The sequence below is a fragment of the Haliotis rubra genome, unplaced genomic scaffold (genome assembly GCF_003918875.1).
Source record: "Haliotis rubra isolate DU_JTF1 unplaced genomic scaffold, ASM391887v1 Scf76, whole genome shotgun sequence".
Taxonomy (NCBI): domain Eukaryota; kingdom Metazoa; phylum Mollusca; class Gastropoda; order Lepetellida; family Haliotidae; genus Haliotis; species Haliotis rubra.
In genome coordinates, this window is record NW_025767479.1 from 1,856,834 (window position 1) to 1,876,457 (window position 19,624).

Here is a 19,624-nt window from a genome sequence, read left to right on the forward strand (position 1 = left end):
CAACAACAGTTTCTGAAAATAACTAATTAGGGCATGTTTCGCAACGAAAACAGTTTCTGAAAATGACAATATTAGGGCGTGGTTCTCTGCAGTTAGTCTCCAACAATTTAATACCTTCTGCAGGACGAAGTACTCGGCTGCAACAGACTCTGACAATGAGTAACTTAGGGCGAGGTTCTCCATAACAACACGTTCTGACAATGACTCTCGAAGGGTGTGATCACCACTACAATGATCTCTGACAATGACTAAATTAGGGCGAGATTCTCCATAACAACATGTTCTGACAATGACTCTCCATGGGTGTGATCACCACTACAACGACCTCTGACAATGACTAAATTAGGGCGAGGTTCTCCATAACAACAGATTCTGACAATGACTCTCCAAGGGTGTGATCACCACTACAACGATCTCTGACAATAACTAACTTGGGACGAGATTCTCCATAACAACATTTTCTGACAATGACTCTCAAAGGATGTGATTCGCCGCTACAACATTTTCTGACAATCACTGATAGGAAGTTGTTCTCCGCTACAACAGTCTCTGAAGATGAAATTAAGACGTGGTTATCAACCACAACAATCTTACAGTGACCTCTGACCGCTTCCGTCAGATATTACCTCACAGCAACTGCCTCAGTTCAACGTGGTTTTACTTGAAATGAAATCATCAGTAATTGTACAGGTATCCTTGTATTGACTGTAACTGTTCGCTCGTCGGCACCTATTCGAATTATGTATGTTATAGGTATAATGCATGTGTATATTCACAGTCCTACAGTTCTGTATGTACAGGTTATACCACAATGCAGATAGGTAGTATGGACGTCTGAATCTTTAAGGTCCTAACAGTCAATTGTCTATTTTTAATCGGAAGAAAACATCAGAAAAATCACGACCATTAACTCGAGGGAATGTTTTCAAGAACGTGTCTTGAAAGACGCATTATTTAATTCCAAATATTTTTCTATGCTAATATATTAATATAGAACTTAATATAAAGTTACTTGTTTCGTTGGTATACATGAATACATCGTTATTTGACACTGTTTGTATTGTCTAAAGTTAACATTGACTGACACATTTACACCACATACTTATTACTAAACCCAATCAGTCCTCAATTGTCCTTTGAGAAGATTTTGGTTTGAGAATATTGAAACGATATAAAAGGAAAAGCATGCTGACATACAGAAACTTTGCATTTTTTGCATAATCAAAAATATAAACAGAACACAGATTTGCATCATCAAGTTGTATACAAGTGTATATGGTTCCTGAACATAAACTTGTAAATAAAATGTCACTTCAAACTGTATATTACGTTATTATTAATTCCTTGAAAAGCTACATATTGCAGTTCAGAGATATGAGTGAGTACGGATTATATGTCCCGAGAGACGTACCGGTTTAAGCTTTTAGAAAAGGATGTAATTCGTGAAAGGCAGATAATCCGTAATTCAGAGTTTCATGGTTACTTTTCGTCATCTTACCAATTGAAGAATGATATAGATTCTATGTCGAAACGTCGCCTTTCACAGAATAAAGACGTAAAGAAGTTGCATATCCATAAAGTTATCATTCTCCATCACCTCAACTTCTAAAATGCCCATCAAAGAAGATATTACCAAATGACATTGTGAAAACAAATGACAATATACGAACAAACATGTCATTTCACTTTTTGTGGAGAAAACTTAACTGATTATAGCTTATTGTTCAATAAGGAATTGTCACCAGTTTTTGACGTCATATCTAATCAATTGTCTTCGAGAATCCCAAAGATATATATGTGCAAGATTATTGTAACAACCGTCATTCTACGTGTACCTTTGTGATGTTACATGTTGCAGTAACCACAATGATGATACACGTGTCATACAACTCATACATGTACGTCTTTACAGATATGATACATTTATAATGATGGCGTCAGCCGCCAGGCTGATGTGGAAGGATAGACGGACGTGATGCAGGATGTATACAGCTGTGATGAAACGTAGGATCATTCCAGTGTCTTTCTCGCTTTATGTTATCGTGTCCAAAATATTGCATATCTTTTATTTAACATCACGTAATAACACTATTTATAGCTGAATGGACAACAGAGCCACCGCCTATGACTTCTAATATTAGTTTGTTGTTTTTATTTCCTGTTTAACGCCACACGCAGCAATATTCCAGCTACATGACGGCTGTCAGTAAGAAAAAACATCTAGTCTGGACCAGACAATCCAGTGATCAACAGAATAAGCATCGATCTACTCAACTGGGATACTATGACAAGCACGGTTTGCTGAAGACCAATTCTAACCCGGATAATCAAGGGTATCTACGGGTGTACTCAAGCCCCCTACCCACCCTTCAAAATTAGGAAAATCGGCTTTATTTTCACATGACAAATGTCGTCTTTTTTATTTTGAAGCCTTCATTTATTTTGAATCAAGTATATGAATTGGTAAATGCAACGCAAATAAATGTGACGAAACCATCGCCATATCCATAAGACATTTCGCCCAAATTATCCTGAAAAAGAATCAGTATCAGATAGTGACGTTAACGTAAGTTTGTCGCTGGATATTGCTCGATATAAACGGGAAAATTACAGCTTTAACGTCAAAGTCATTTGTCTTGACCTTCCGTCTTGTGGAGACACGCTTTTTTGCCTTTCTGAACCCTTATGCACTGGTCTGAAAGTGAAACAGACGGGGTTGTCTCAAAGTGAGGGCGCTTAACTAATAGTAAAGTATTATGTTTATTGTTTAGTAAGGGTAATAATGTAACGAATGCAAATATCATGCATCTTTAACTTCTAAAGAAACACAATGATGCATATATACACAGAACTTTGTAGAACAAAGTTTCGAATGTGTATGACTTGGAAACCTATTGTTATTTATTTCCATCTTGATTATAAAGATTTATTGTTATAAAGCACTGGGAAATATTCCACAGCAGTGATCGAATCTCTGCCAGATAAACAAGTGGCTATAATGTTACGTGTAAAGTTATGGTATTTTAAGTTAAGGAACAATATATGTAGGATTCCTTCACGAGTGAGTGAGTGTTGTTGTACGCCACTCCTGTCAACACGCCAGGGGACCATGGGTTACACATGGTTAAAAGCAAATCGAGCTGGGGGTCCGCCTCCCTAATAAACGAAATTCAGACGAGACGATATATGGAATAAGACGTCGAGGCTATATCTGATCAATATCACCAAGGACATGTACAGTACAACCAGAAATTATTGAGAATTTAAAGATTGTAAAAAAGTTTTCACTCATTACTCACGTATTAAATGTGAATATTAGCAGAACATAACTCCAGATTCAAAGACAGGTGAATAGTTAGTATTTTGTCAAGTCACCATGGGCAGCAATGCAGGCTTCAATGCGGCGGGGCATACTACTGATCAAAGAAGTTAGAAAGTCGTGGTCCATTCTGTCCCAATATCGGACCATCTCTTCTTTCATTTCAGCATATATTTGTCAGATTTTCTTATTGACACTTTCCTTCATAAGTCCCCAAACATTTTCTAATGGATTTAGGTCAGGGCTATAGCTTGGCCAATCTAATAATGTCATATTTTGGGTCCGAAACTAGGCCTGTGAATGCTTTGGACGATGTTTTGGGTCGTTGTCCTGCTGGAAAAATATCTTTTTCCATAGAACACGTGAGCAGATGGAAGTAAATGTCCCTCGAGAATATCTGTGTACAGCTCACTGTTCATATTCCCTTCAAATACACAGAGGGGCATTGCCCCTAACACAGATATGCCACCCCACACGTTAAATTTTGGACTGTACTTTGGGCGCTGATACAAAGGTTTTTCAGTTTGTTTGGTCCAGAATTTCAGTGTGTTAGGAAACAGCCACACAGAACTTTCATCTGAGAAAATCACATTGTCCCAGTTAAAATTTCTATGCTGTAAGCACCAGTTCAACCTTCGCTCCTTTTCTTCGGGTTTCATGATCGGTGATGGAATTCCTCGACTCTTCTGCCAACCCATTGCATGCAGCTCAGTTCTAATTGTCTCCTTACAGACAGCCACAGTTCCTCTATCAATCATATTCAGCCTTAAGTTTTCTAAACTCCTCCGTTTGTTTTTAGAAACAAGAATACCAAGCCGCCTCCTGTCACCAACAGTCAATTTTCTGGGCCTACTTGCGCCTCCCTGGTGCTCAGTGCCATATCCATTTGCAATATTTTTCAAAACACGATAAACAGTGGACAAAGGGATGCCTGTTCTACTTGAAATCACTTTAGCTGATCTGATGTCCTTCTTATAATATTCTAAAATCAACTTCCTTTTCTCTAAATCACCCATACTGAGGATCACTGAAAATGTCGTCTGCTAGCAAGTTAACAAAGGGGGATAATTCTTCACAAACTAATGAAAAAGGATTAACGGAGTTGTCTCTCTTGAATGAAACCAAGCACTTGATAGCTGGTCAAGGTTGTTTATACTAGAAATCCAATTAAACATATTCCTAAAATTCTCAATAATTTCTGGTCATACTATACATACACCTGTTCTAGTTCCAGCGCAAAAAGCATCACTGACATTGGATGTCACTCTTACTTAATGATCAGTTAATACTTTTTTTCTGAAGGTCAGTTAGACTTTTGTAATGCGATAGTTATACTCTCCAAAAAAAGAAACGCATCATGAAAATAGCAATTTCATGTAGCAATGAATTAAAACGTGATTCATTTTACAAAAGGTTTTGCTCTGTTTATGAGACCTATGGTGTTTATGTTTTGAAACATCACAACAAAACGAACCATCCGTACAATACCCGTATTTAACAGCATGGTTTTCAATTTCGGCGTGTAGGGTCACATAATACACAATTCACATGCAATGCACGTGAAAGTTGGGGATCAGATAGTCTCAATGATGGGTATAAAAGGTTGATCGCTGTCTGTCGATTATTCACGGTATTTGGAATAATGTTGACGAACGCAAAATGCCACGTCTAAGTGAAGCCAACCGTCACATCGCCATTGGTTTGCTTGAAGCTGGCCAGTCTCAACGTGCAGTTGCTCGACGCATGTATATTCACTAAAGCACCATTTCACGGCTCTGGGAGAGATATCGCCGGCAGAATGCGGTAGCAGATGCCCCGCGTAGTGGGCGACCTCGAGCGACCACTGCGGCGCAGGATCGCTACATCCGGGTACATCACCTGCGTCATCGAACAGCTACGGCGACCAGTACCGCTCGACAAATACCCGGATTGAGGAGGCTTTCTGCACAGACCGCCAGGAACAGGTTGAGAGAGGCTGGTTTACGTGCCAGAAGACCTTATTTTGGCCCTGTGCTTCGACAACAACATCGTCGACATCGAGTTCAATGGTGCACCAACGTTCAGGCCTGGAACCTACCGAATTGGCGTAGAATCTGGTTCAGTGATGGAAGAATGCGGGTGTACAGACGTCGACGTGAACGTTTCGCCTACGCTTGCGTTCCCCAGGTGGACAGATTCGGCCGGGAAAGTGTTATGATGTGGGGAGCGATCACCTGTGGAAGTGATTTGGTGATGATCCAGAGCAACCTGGCGGCTCAACAGTACTGTGACGAAATCCTACGCCCACACCTACTTCCAATCATTGATCGCCAGAGGGAGTTGTTTCAACAGGACAATGTCAGGCCCCACACAGCACGTCACACTAGAGACTTCCTCCAGAACCACACCATCAATGTGCTCCCCTGGCCCTCAAGATCACCGGACTTAAACCCAATCGAACATCTGTGGGATGCCCTGGACAGACGGGTGCGACGTCGTAACCCTCAGCCCCAGACACTTCAGCAACTCGCACAGGCACTACAGGCAGAGTGGGCTGCGATTGGGCAACACGAGATTCTGAGACTTATTCGTTCGATGCCGAGGCGATGCCGTGCAGTTCTGGATGCCCACGGTGGTCTCACGAGGTATTGACTTCAGCGCCACCACACGTCTCCATGTGACACTCAAACTGACTTTCCTCGAGTTGGTGCCAAAGACGGATACGTCTGCATTCCCAGTGTGCAATTTCGCTATATTTCATTGACTGATAAAGCCTACAAGATGTTTCAAAATAAACATAAAAATACAGAGGAAATTCCTATATGCGTTTCTTTTTTGGGAGAGTATATTTACACTAATTCGTGTCCCCCTACAAGAAACTGCATGTTCAATGTATGTATTATATACAAATTGTACAATATTTGTGCAATACCGACGATACATTTCCCCCGACCATCCGGCAACCTGATTTGGTTTAATTACAGCATGCAATCTCTATAGAAATATAATGTTGGAATGTAAGACTCACTGAAACACCTTAAATCATCGCCTAACAAATCACATCTTGACAGGTACAGTAACTCTTGAAAAGCTATTGATATTCCTAACTCTGTCATTCAAAGTACACTTTCTTATAAACAAATGGTTTCCTTTGCAAATGTTTTTGTTTTAAAAGTTTGTTTTATTGTTCTTTAAATCTCCACTCAGCTATATTGCTGCCGCATGATCTCAGCATGTATTGCCCTATATTGGAGAAACATGTCGGCCCTTCAACATTAGACTAAAAGAACATAAAACTTCAGTTGAAAAATCTGATCTCAAATCTGCCCTCTCAGAACACATTGTTAACAATCCCAACCACTCTATCAATTGGCAACACACCGAAATCCTGGCTTCCAACATCAGCAATTGGTGCCAAAGAAAACTGTGTGATTCAATCAACATAAGAAGATTAGTGCCTGAGATCAACAGAGATCAAGGGGTTTACCTCCCCAGCCCTGGTCCATCACCCAGAAATCATAGACTCTCAACTCAATCTGCTTTAACCACTCTGTTATGTAAACACACCCTTGCCCTTATCGTAGAAACATACCCTATCATTGTATTCAGCTCTTTGATCTCACTGCATTGTTCGTACATACTTAAATATACCTCCTTTTTCCCTTTTATATGCTCAATTTACATATCTGGCTTCCTGTACATCTATATATATACTGTACTGGTCACTATCACCATTATTCACCTGAAGAAGGGGCAAGAACTAGCCCAGAAACGTTGTGAAAAATAAACCAAGAAGTTGTTATCCATAAGAATTGTCTTGTATTACTACACCAACTTCTAAATGCCTTTGAAGAATTTTATTGCCCAAAATCCAATGATTAAAAGTGGGAACAACTAACCACAGTAGATGGCACTGTATCTGGAGAGTCTGACCCCTTAGTTCAGTCTTATCTTATCCCTATTATATGTTGCTGGGGAGCTATTTCACCCCAAGGTAACATGTAGTGATAACATTACAGCACCCAAAATGATCCTCAATATGTACTGTTCTTACTGAGACATAATATGCCGCTCATGATACTGATCACTAGATTATCAAGTCGAGAATATGTTGTGTATATTCAGCCGAGACATGACACGACTAATGCTTGATGCGACTTAAACAACTTACACTTACTTATGCTACTGTCTAGGACCCATTTACCTTCTTAGCCAGCACCTGGTGTCATAAGTAACATCGACCATCTGTGTACTGTTTATCAGTCTTCTACATTTTACGGGTAATGGAATCTTATTTCGGCAGATAAAGGATAATGATTATTCTCTGACGTTGGCCTCTATATTTCATTTAACCATCTCTTTTGGGTAGGGTTTATTTCATTTAGTAAGTTTTCCAAGTTTCAAAAACATTATAAATTATTCACTGTGGTGTTTGTATTTTAATCTTTGAATTCACGTATTATTCGTGAACAGTGATTACACATGCTACCTATCAGAAGTGACAATATGTTATCATATTCTTTTCTAAAACATGATGTTTTGCATCCAAACAAATACTTTTATTAATTTATTTATTGAACCTGTGTCAGAGATTAGAATAAACAAACTGAAACAAAAATTTAATCCATTTCGGGAAGATATAAGGAATCTATCTTGCTAAAAACACTGTGATGCACTTGAAAATACCTTGCATTTGATTTGATGGTCGCAAGGTAAAGTCAGTGACCTCAGTTGACCTTCTTTCAGGATTGATAACCTGTGTATACATACATGCCTTTTAACGAAGTTTATTCAGGAAGAAACATATTAGTTTTCCAGGATATTTTCTTTTCCCAAACGGACACTTTTGATACTGAAATCAAACATCTTATGTCAATTTTGTAGCCGTAGGCCTAATTGGAGTTAAGAGTAACGCTTCATCAAACAGCCGCTTAACGTTTGTTTGTACGCTTCTGTGGGACGTGCGGTTAACAAGACGACCCCAATCGTGCCTATCTGTCGCAGTTTACCAAAGGCCTGGGTGACACAAATTGGGACATTCAGCCCCAAGGGCGTGACTGAGGGATCCACAGGGTGACGAGACAACACACACTCGACGCTGCTTACCTGCTGTGACCTGACGAAATACTCATAGATTTGAGGGTGTCTGCAAAATGTCACGTGCTTTTGGTATGTGATCTCTCACCTTCCTATTGCACAAGACGAAAGCTCACTAATTAGTCTGCAAATACTTGTTGAATCCGGGGAAACCCCATTTTGAGAGCCACCGTTGATTGGTCGACCTGAATATAGATATTTTTTTCAACTTCAGCAAACAGAGGCGTTAAGGACATGTGATGGCAACAGAGCTTTTGAATAAATGTTTTTAAAGATGAATTGTTTATAGTTTGTAAGAATATCGTTATTTATGATATGCTTAAGTGTTAAAGATTTCCTGAGTTCAAGAAATGTCAGACACAGCAGTGGCAATATCACTTTGACTACTGGAGCACTTTTACATTACATATCACCACTACTTCATGGCTGAACAAAGGGTTACAGGCTGAGAGAGCCACATTTCCGAAACAGATAGCCAAAATTGATGTGGCTCTCCCGGCAATAGTTATGGTTGCGTGAACATGGAATGTGGCTCTCCCGGCTATGCTGTCAAAACATGCTTAATGATTGAAAAATGGTGACTTTGAATGGTTTATCTCTGTCTTAAGCAGAATTCTATTTCAACTTTTCTTTTGGACATCTAAATCAATGCTATTGGTTTATTTCGGCATGGTCGAAAATAGGACAATTTAACTCTTCTGAACAAGATGCAGTTCACCTAAATATGAATGCGTTTGAGAATTTGGTTCGTGATTTGCATAAAGCTTTCTTGTAAGCTAAAACCTTCTAACATATTTTAGATAGTTTTTAAGTAATTCATAGATGGTAGGAGGGTCACGTTTCTTTTGGCGTTTAGTGTAGGAACAGTCTTTTACCGGTTATGGTAATCCATTAATTAATTAATCTATTGGAAATGTGGCTTTACCGGCTACAGCCATGTAATTGAAATGTGGCCTTCCCGGCTTGACACCAAACAAATTATCTTGCAACTGTCACACAACGAGACAAATGGCAATGTAAACATGCATTTGGGCATCACATGACCCATCGCCATGGAAGAAGAAACGCATTGATCAGTTGACAGTTCATGTACAAATGACTTCATTTACTCGATTGGCAACGATCATTAACTGTATTTATGCATACTGACACTGTAAATAGAATAAATACCACTTACAGTGACAGTAACCATATACAGGTAATGACCGATTCCAATGGAGTAAATCAATCGCGCATCACTTTCCATGGCGCGCCATCCCAGTTTCTGGTTCTTGTATGTTATGCGCCGATACCTGGTTTTGACGTTTACGTTAAGACCAAAGGATCATTTGAAGGATATTATTAAGTGCTGATCCTAAGTATTCATACACAGACAAAATATGATAGCAATTAATACACAAGTCTCGATGCATAATTAATTTTCGAATATGGTACTATGTCTTATCTGTGACATAAGAGAATTTTAGTTAACACTTGAGAGAATTTAGATTTCACTGATCGCGTTTTTTAAGATTAATATTGTGTATTAAATGTGTTTAGTGAATATTCTTAAATTTTTATAGTACAAAAGACATGTAAAAGTCCATTCTATGAGACGCCAAAATAAGTAATAAATATACAAATGATTATATGTTTAAGCATTCAGCATTGTATGATTTTGTTTCAAAGACCCTTGCATGGACGTACTGAGCATTATGAAATGTGTGATTCACCAAATTGACTATGAAGTCAATTAACATTGCGGTATGTGTAGCAATGTCCCTGCGCAAGTGGACACACACATCTACATCTTCCTCCAACAGCATCTACACCCTTCGTCCGCATCAGAGTAAACTTTGTACATTTGTTCATTATGTCAAGTGACTTTGTTCGACGTCGACTTATCTTCTTGTCTGTGACTACAGTAATGACCCTGTGACCCCGAGCCGCTCGTTCTCCTTACCTGTTGTGTTACTAAGACAGGTCATAGACTGTTTCACTTTCTCAAGACGGACCGCCCCAAATATAAACCTTAGTTAATTTCCACCTACAGGTGAATTAAAAGCTCACTGAATCTACACGCGGGTAAGCAGGAGTGTCTCTGTCTCTGTTTAATCTAGGATGGTTTAGCTTACTTGAGATAATTTACTAACAGAAGGAAGTGGCAAGGTGACCTGACAATAAGGTTATGATTTAAAACACATGGTCGTCTTTTCAGATCTTCATTAGTGGTTGACAGTAGACGAAATGTTGGCTCTTTTGACAACTGTTGGGTGCTTTCTGATCATATCCGCGCAGGTACAAGGTAAGTTTCTTAAAATATTGTTTCTATTGCAAATTCAGTAAGATAAGAAACTGATTTCGATTGGAGATCCTTGTTTTATTGAAGCTGAAGTTTCCTGAATGCATCGCTGGTATAAAAACATGGAGGTTGTTCCAATGTGTGATGAATGTTTCAAATCATGTTCTATGGTGTTTCGAGTACAAAACTCAAGAGCATCTACAAGATGTTACAAAGGACACAATGACGATGCATGAGCCTCATTGAAAGTGATTTTGACCTAGAAAAAGGAAAGTATATTTAATGTAATGATATTTCAGTGTAGTATTTAACTTTCGATATAACCCGGATTTGACATTGCATATGTTTTCAACGTACAATCCTATAAACACATGGGGGGTGTTCCAATGTGTCACAAATGTTTCAAATCATGTTTTATGGTGTTTCGAGTTCAAGATGACATTACAAAACTCATGAGTATCTACAAGATCACCTCAATGTTACAAAGGCCACAATGACGATGTATGAGCCTCATTAAAAGTGATGTTTAACTAGAAAAATGAAAGTATATTTAATGGAATGATATATCAGTGAAGTGTTATCCTTCGAGACACACAAGATTTGATATACCACAGGTTCACAACGTGAAATGTTACTAATGCATGTTTCATTTTGAACATCCTTAACATTTGCAGATAACGTTACAGATGTTAGCATTTCGACGTGTGCTTGATGTTAGTTGTACTTTTGTCTTGAGAAGTTCGTTATCGTCTTGACTTCTTTGAGTGGCATTTTGTCTTGAGAAGTTCGTTATCGTCTTGACTTCTTTGAGTGGCATTTTAGAAGTTGGTTTAGCGAACTAATGTATGAAAGAAAGAAACCGAATGACGCAGATCATGTGTAATATAGTTTCACCATGTCGAGTCAAATGTAAGTTTTCTGAACTAAAATGAAGGTAGCTATAAATTACATATATCTATTTTGTATATAACTGCTCCGGTGAGAAAAGCTGTCTCAGCATCGTTTCACATAAGCATAATTGTACCGTTTCGTGCATTTGGTATTATGCGGTAAAAGAACTTAGAAAGAAAGGTTTTGTCAAGAGAATTGTACATGAATATAATTTGGTTATGATATTGAACCAACTGTTTATTTGGGACGGAAAATGTCAGAAACGATGCAGTATTTTTTTGACTGCATTCGCAGTGCAAGTTTATAAACTCTTAAAATTCAGTTAGTGAAACACTGTGACATTACACAATTACCTCCCAGCATAAATTCTTGCACACAAGCTATTGTGACATAAATCTTTAAGATCTGACTGTATTGGTAATTCGTGTTTCTCTAACGTAAAAAAACTTCAAAGTAAGAGGATAACGAGTTTCAATGAGTTTCAAGGCAACATAGCTGTAGGAAGTATACACATGGATTACTGAAGTGAGTGAGTTTACCTTACGCCGCACTTAGCAATATTCCATCTATATGGCGACGGTCTGTATCAGACAATACAGTGATCAACAGCATGAGCATCGATCTACGCAATTGGGATACGATGACATGTGTCAACCAAGTCATCGAGCCTGACCATCCGATCCCGCTAGTCGCTTCTTACGACAAGCATGGGTTGGTGAAGATCAATTCTAATCCGGATCTTCATGGGTAGGTGAAATATAGAACTGAAGATCAATTCCAACCCGGGTCTTTATGGGTTGGATCACTGAAAATCAGTGATGACACCCGGTGTCCGCAAAAAGGGTAAACATGTAATAGCCTACCGCTAGCACCTGCTTCTCATACAGTTGGCATAAAAAGTAAGTGTCTGTGTGTTACCTGAAGGAAGGTCGACTTTAAATAAACTTACAATCACGTCATAGCACTGGGCTACTTCTTTGTGTGGCATTTTAAAACTTGGGAAGTACAATATTAAACTTTATGGATAACAACTTCTTTATTTCGCGAGTGTGACGTTTCGATACAATACGTTTCATTAACGTTTATCATCAAAACGTTGAAAGAAATCACAATACATGTACATGCGATATTTATGTAATAGTGATCCAACTCATGCAGAAGACTTTTGGAACACTATTACATGAATATCACATGTACATATATTGTGATTTCATTCTACCTTTAATGATAACCTAATGACAATCGTAAAGGCACTATTTCACACCACACTTCACAGATAATGCATTTCTCTAATACTATCAGACCCCAGCTACCGTATAATATACTTTAAAAAAAATACGTATTTAGATTGAAATTTTAAATTTAAAATAATACGTTCGAATGAATTAATGCAACGTTGCATTAAATCGACTCTCGCACCCTCTACTGGCCGAACACTATTTCACGTGAACCCCATAGAGTTATGTCCCTTGGGGAGTTCTTTACGAATATCCGAAAAAACTCCTTTGGAGACAGAACGCAGTCCTAGATAAAATGACGCTAATGTCTGGCGCAAAATCATACACGCAACTTGCGACTGAAACCAGTTCGGCAAACATCGAGAACACCGCGTGCGACAGTTTTCGATGCACGGACCAATTGTTTACATTCCATACATAACAAGTGTTCTATGTTTGTAAGCGGTTTGCATCGAAGTTTCAATTATCGATTTCAGGCAAGTCGTAAGGGATAATAAGTCCTTTATTGTATCAATAGGAAGCTAAAGTAAGTGCATATGTCCCAATATATATAATATAGGCCAAAATATTGTCGAAAATGTGTGAAAATGTGCCTTTAAACTATTTTAGAATATCGGGAATCGGCAATTTAAAGTATTTCCAGAATAAATGTTGAGAGACGTGTCTCGTGTCCGAGTTAAAGATTATACTTTCATTACGACGCATCCTTGTTCCAGAACCGTGTGGCTACGATGCCCTTCCCCGACCCTCCTACCTTCAAGGGCGTATTCTGAACGCTCCTATTGCCGGGGTCTGCGACTGGCCGTGGATGGTGGCTGTTCGGGAGAACGCCTTCCCAAATCTTCGCCTGTGTTCGGGGGTTCTCATTGGGACGGATAAGGTTATTACGACAGCTTCCTGCATTATGAGGTAAGGCGGCAGTCTGGAGTGAGTGCACGCGAGTAGTGAGTTAAGTTTTACGTCGCGTTTAGCAATATTCCAGCAATATCACGGCAAGGGACACCAGACATGGGCTTCACACATTGTATGCAATACTACCCCTGCTTTTATCAACAATTATTATTCATAGTAATACCACTGCTTCTATACACAAACCGGGGCGGTGTGGTAGCCTAGTGGTTAAGCCTCGGGTTCAATTCCACACATGGGTACAATGTGTAAAGGCCCATTTCTGGTGTACACCGCCGCGATATTGCTGGATTATTGCCAAGTGCGGCGTAAAACTTAACTCACCCACTCACTATGTACAAAGCTACCAGTGCTCCTATCAATTCAAGCACCACTATCCTGTCTGCATACTGATACTCGATAGTGGTGATCAAATCTCTCAAGGCACTGCCCTTCACGACTCCCCTTAGATGTCATGATCCTATGATCGTGGGTTCGAATCCAATCTTTGTCATAATTATAATCATCGTTTTCACCAGAAACAGTAAAGCAATTAGACCTATTACACTTTCGCGACCGAAATCCAACCCCTCATTCACTCACTAACTCACTTTTGCAGATTGAACAACTCGCCGGCGTCACCTCTACAGGTAATTGCAGGTGAACATGACATCACAGCGGACTACGAGAACCTCAACGGACGCAACAACGACACCATCGTTCTGGTCAGAAGTGTCGTTACACACCCACAGTTCCTTGGAAAAGGTTTCACGTTGCAATGAATTCCTGTATAAATTGTAATGGCGCATATATTGCGTGTGGTGTGCATTTGAAAGTTTTCCCACTGGGATATATGATGTGCATCTATTCTTTTAGGGAACGTATGGTGCTTGAAAAATATTCTAATTTAAAAAAAATCATATTGCCATTCAGTGTCCTGCGCATTGATCAGTTCAAGTTACTCAGAGTAGGCTCTTTCTATGCCAAGCAACATATTTTTGTATATTCAATATCACAAGTAATTTAGTTATGACAATGCTCTGTGGTACCATACTGATATTTAAGAAAAGCATATAGCTGGATTAATTTCCTTTGTGATATTAAATTATGATGGAATAAAGATTTATCAAAATAATTTTAATTAACAATTGGCAAAATAATAATCAATATTAAAAATCCACAGACCAATGTTTGTGTTATTGACACGAGTTTTAATAATTTCTATTCCCGATGAGAGTTTGAAAGAGAAAGACAAGATAAAAGAATTTTACTGTTAGGCTCCTCTCCTGATATTACCCTAAGCAATTTTAGATTGTAATGAACATGATTGCATTTTTTACTAATGGAATATGATGTATGTGTACCAAAAAGCAGATGCTAAGTCTTGAACGTCAACGTCTGTCACGGTTGTACATGCACATACATTTGCCTACAGACAACGACATCGCTGTAGTACGGCTGCAGGAGCCAGTGACGTACGGGGACTGCGTGCTGCCCGCCTGTCTCCCCACATCCCGGGCCCCCCGGGGACTGTGGTCAGCAGCTGGTGGAGAAGTGTGCATACGCCGGCTGGGGGTTATATACTGGTGAGTGAGTGAGTGAGTTTAGTTTTACGCCGCACTCAGCAATATTCCCGCGGCGGTCTGTAAACAATCGAGTCTGGACCAGACAATCAAGTGATCAACAGCATGAGCATCGATCTACGCTTAGTCGCCTCTTACGATAAGCATGGGCTGCTGAAGATCAGTTGTAACCTGGATCTTCACGGGTGGTGAGATTTAGAACTGGATGTATGTTATTTTAACGCCGCACTATATTCCAGTTCCGTCATGGCTTGTAAATATTCGCGTATGAACCAGACAATCCAAAGAGTGACGTTATGAAAGTCTTCGAAAGAACTTGTTTATCATGTTGTGTGATGTAACCTTCGAAGTGCCAGCAACTTTAGTCCGATATTCTTGATATCCAAAAAATTCGTAATTCTGTCATAATCCCCCTAACAGCAGTTCGACAGTCTTTCTGCATCGATACATAGGTTGTCAGAATTTGATTTGTGAATCGAAATGTTATCTATGATGTAATCCAACAACATCTCACCAACCGACATCTGGTTAACGTCTTCATAAACATCTAACTGTTCTTTCCGCAAGCAGTCGACAAAGGCAATCCGACAAAATGTGTCTATTTGGGATTACACGTCTCAATGACTGTATAAGTAGTCATTGATTTGGTCCAATATTTTGAAAACACCGACACATTAGTAGCCTTGCAAATGTTTCAGTATGTATCTCAATACACAGGCACCATGTTTGATAAATACTTGCATCCTTCATTTTTTGTATAGAACACTTTCTATCCTCATGAACCGACATGAATTGTATGGAAACTGTATACATTTTCCGGCAACAACGATAACTGCAAAACCATATACCTAAAACTAAGAATTATGGGCCTAAATATATTTAAAGAACACGCTCCCATCGATCTTGCAGCAGACATTTTTTTTTAAAAGCCAGAAAAATCCAAAATATTTTCAAGCATTTTCTTGGACAATATACCTTTTCAGTAAAGTCCCTGGTCCCCATCGGAATATCAAATAGTCATCTCCTAATATTGATGTACTGACTGAGTTTGGTTTTACTCCGCTTTTAGCAATATTCCAGCAACATCACGGCGGGGGACACCAGAAATGGGCTTCACACATTGTGCCCATGTGGGGATTCGAACCCGGGTCTTCGGCGTGACGAGCCAACGCTTTAACCATTAGGCTACCCCACCGCCCCTAATATTGATGTAAATGTCTTATAGAAGCATGACGTTCTTGAAGTGTAACATGGATACATTCAAGTGTCATAATATGGAGAAATATTTTTCTAAATATTCTTATCATTTTCATAACACATTAGCGATTGTGTCATCAGTAGTTACAAACATTTAAACGACGATGACCGCTCACTTAAGATGAAAATAATAAGATTATTTATTAGTATATTAAATTTGTTTTAGTTATTGCCATCTTTTCATGAGATCTCAAAATGAATTTTCCAGTATTGCCATCAAGTCGATACAGAAAAACAAATGAATGTGTAATGGCCAAATGTTGTAAGTGAATAAAAAATTCAAAATAATCAATCGAGGATTGACGGACCAGCATCTTCTACAGCGTAGGATTAACTGAAATGTGAAATTTGTATTTCAGACCGTAACTTCTTACGTTCTGCCAAGCTACGAGCAGCATGGGGGAAGTACTACTACCAGGAACTGTGTTCCACCATCTTCCGGCTGGGTCGCAACAACCTTAACCCTGCCAACACCGTCTGTGTAGACCCCACAAACAAGGACCAGAGACCATGTCAGGTAGAACCGTTAGTCAATTAACGTTCTATGGTTGGGAGCTTGTTAATGTGATTTGAAACCTCTGGTTAACATTAACCCTGCCAACACAGTCTGTGTAGACCCCACAACCAAGGACCGAAGGCTGTGTCAGGTAGAACCGTTAGTCAATTAACGTTCTATGGTTGGGAGGTTGAGACCTCTTAATAACATTAACTTTGCCAACGCAGTCTGCGTAGACCCCACAAACAAGGTACAGAGGCCATGTTATGTAAAACCGTATTCACTTAACGAGGCTGGGAGGTTGTTGTGATTTGAAACCCAGGTTGTTTACGCACTAGTCGTATGATAAACAGATGGATGAAGATGCTCTTAATGCTGAATTATATTTGATTCCATTGTAGGGTGATGAGGGTGGAATGGTGGCTTGTGCTGAAAGAGGAAGGTGGATTCTGGAGTCCCTTATCAACGTGCCCAGCTGTCAAGACACGTATCCCACTTTAGGCGTCGATCTGCGCGCTCCCACCATCATCAACTTCATAAACTCAAACTGAAACATTGCCCTATACAAGAGGAACCATCTGCTAATCAGCGCCGAAGCTGCACCTTAAATATGTATATACTTGGTCATGTAATAAATATGTCGATGGAAAGAATGTGTTCCAGTTGTAAGTACGTTCTCACTTACACATAAAGCCGTATACAGTAAAATGAACTGGACAATACCACATCGTATGCTGCTATGGGATTGGTAAAACATGTTGAGTGACTGGATAGCGGGACAATTCACTGAGAATGGCAGTATTAAAACGGTTGTTTATCGTGTTACAGAACTGCATCGATATTCAGATCGTAGACACAGGGACGCAAGAACGGACACACGCACACACATATGTGCGCGCACACGCACAGGCACAATTCACAACACGGACTTGCAACAGCTTGCTATGCGGACTTTTTGACGTCAGCGAACTATGACGTCACTATTCTTTTCTCAGCCGTGCTAAACACCTCATTTCGGCCACATGCTCTCCAGTAATGCTGATTAACTTTTTACACTTAATATTGCAACTATTTACAAAATGCAAAATTAATAGAATTATTTATGACTGTTCTGTTAAGCAAAATACGCTCACAGACACATATACACACAGAGACACACGCAGACACATACTCGTGAAGAATAAAAGAATTAATAGAGTATTACTGACTGTTCCGTAAAGCAAACTACGCTCACACATATACACAAAGATATATACTCGAGAAGCATCACTTGTGTTGTACGTGCATCAGTGAGTGAGTGAGTTTGGTTTTACGCCGCTTTTTAGCAATATTCCAGCAATATCACGGCGGGGGACACCAGAAATGGGCTTCACACATTGTACCCATGTCGGGAATCGAACCCGGGTCTTCGGCGTGACGAGCGAACGCTTTAACCACTAGGTTACCCCACCGCCCCTACGTGCATCAGTACACAATGTGACCGTGTGTGTTCGTGTGACGGTCCCTACATGAATGTGTGTGTGACGACATACAAAGATTTAATAACATAAGTGCTAAATCTATGAGTGAGTGATTCAGATTTTACGCTCCATCACAGCAATTCACGCACAGGAAACTACACATATAAGGAACTCAAAGTGACCACTAATTTTTGTTCGTAATAACAGTAGTTATTTCCACCAAAATATACACCAAGCCGACAGGTAAAAAGAGCTAAGTTCGTTATATCCGTCAGTTCGTTATAACTGTGTTCGTAATAAACGCTATATATCATGAAATGTATAAGTTTAGTTCGGGGTTTTAACATGCTAACCGATCTATTTCTTCATAAGTGTATGTTAGAGCGTCCGCCCGGAGAGCGGAAGGTCGCGAGTTTGATCCCCGACCGCGTCATACCAAAAAACGTTAAAATATGGTACTTGTTGGTCCCTGTCTGGCGCTCGGCATTAATGGGTACAACAAGGACTGGTCGGATCGGAGTCAGTATAATGTGTCTGAGAGGGGTATTCGTGCTTCACTGCGGCATGGTATCTCAGTGGGCTAGCACTATAAAGCCAGCTTAAGTCTGGGCTAGTACAAGCAGCCGCACATACACATACACACGCATGCACATCGTCATATGAGCGAAATTTCACCCTAAATGAAACCTGTAGAAACAAATACTAGAATATGGTTAAAAAATCCAGTTTGGGATTTTTGGTCAGTGGTATTATTTTGCTCAAAGTGTATTTGAGGCATTGTCGATAAAAACTGTCATAAGTATTCAAATAATTGAGAAATCAAGACCTGATATTCAAATGGTTTCTTTGTACGGGATCCAACATACCAAATATAATTGCTCCAGGTGCATGTAGTTTTCTACAACGACTCAGCGAAATGTATAAAATAATGATCACCTCCCAGGTGCCTATGCATTGATTACTACGTCTTGCCTCTGACATGCTCTACAACCTTGATCTGACAGGAAGAAATAATAAAGAATGAGAACATTTGTATGGAAATACAACTTCCCTATTCTGTATTATACAGAATAAAGAAGTTGTGTATCCATAAAAATTGTCCTCATTCTTCATCTCCTCAACTTCTAGAATGCCA

General features: G+C 39.5%; 1 protein-coding gene across 1 annotated transcript; it reads left to right on the plus strand.

The window, feature by feature from the left end:
• Positions 1-10,571: 10,571 nt before the first annotated feature.
• LOC124260383 (venom serine protease-like) lies at positions 10,572-17,679 on the plus strand. Its single transcript, XM_046694691.1, has 6 exons — positions 10,572-10,679; positions 13,522-13,714; positions 14,313-14,458; positions 15,129-15,279; positions 16,893-17,050; positions 17,431-17,679. Coding segments are annotated over exons 1-5 (549 nt in total). The 5' UTR covers positions 10,572-10,621; the 3' UTR covers positions 16,894-17,050; positions 17,431-17,679.
• Positions 17,680-19,624: the final 1,945 nt, after the last annotated feature.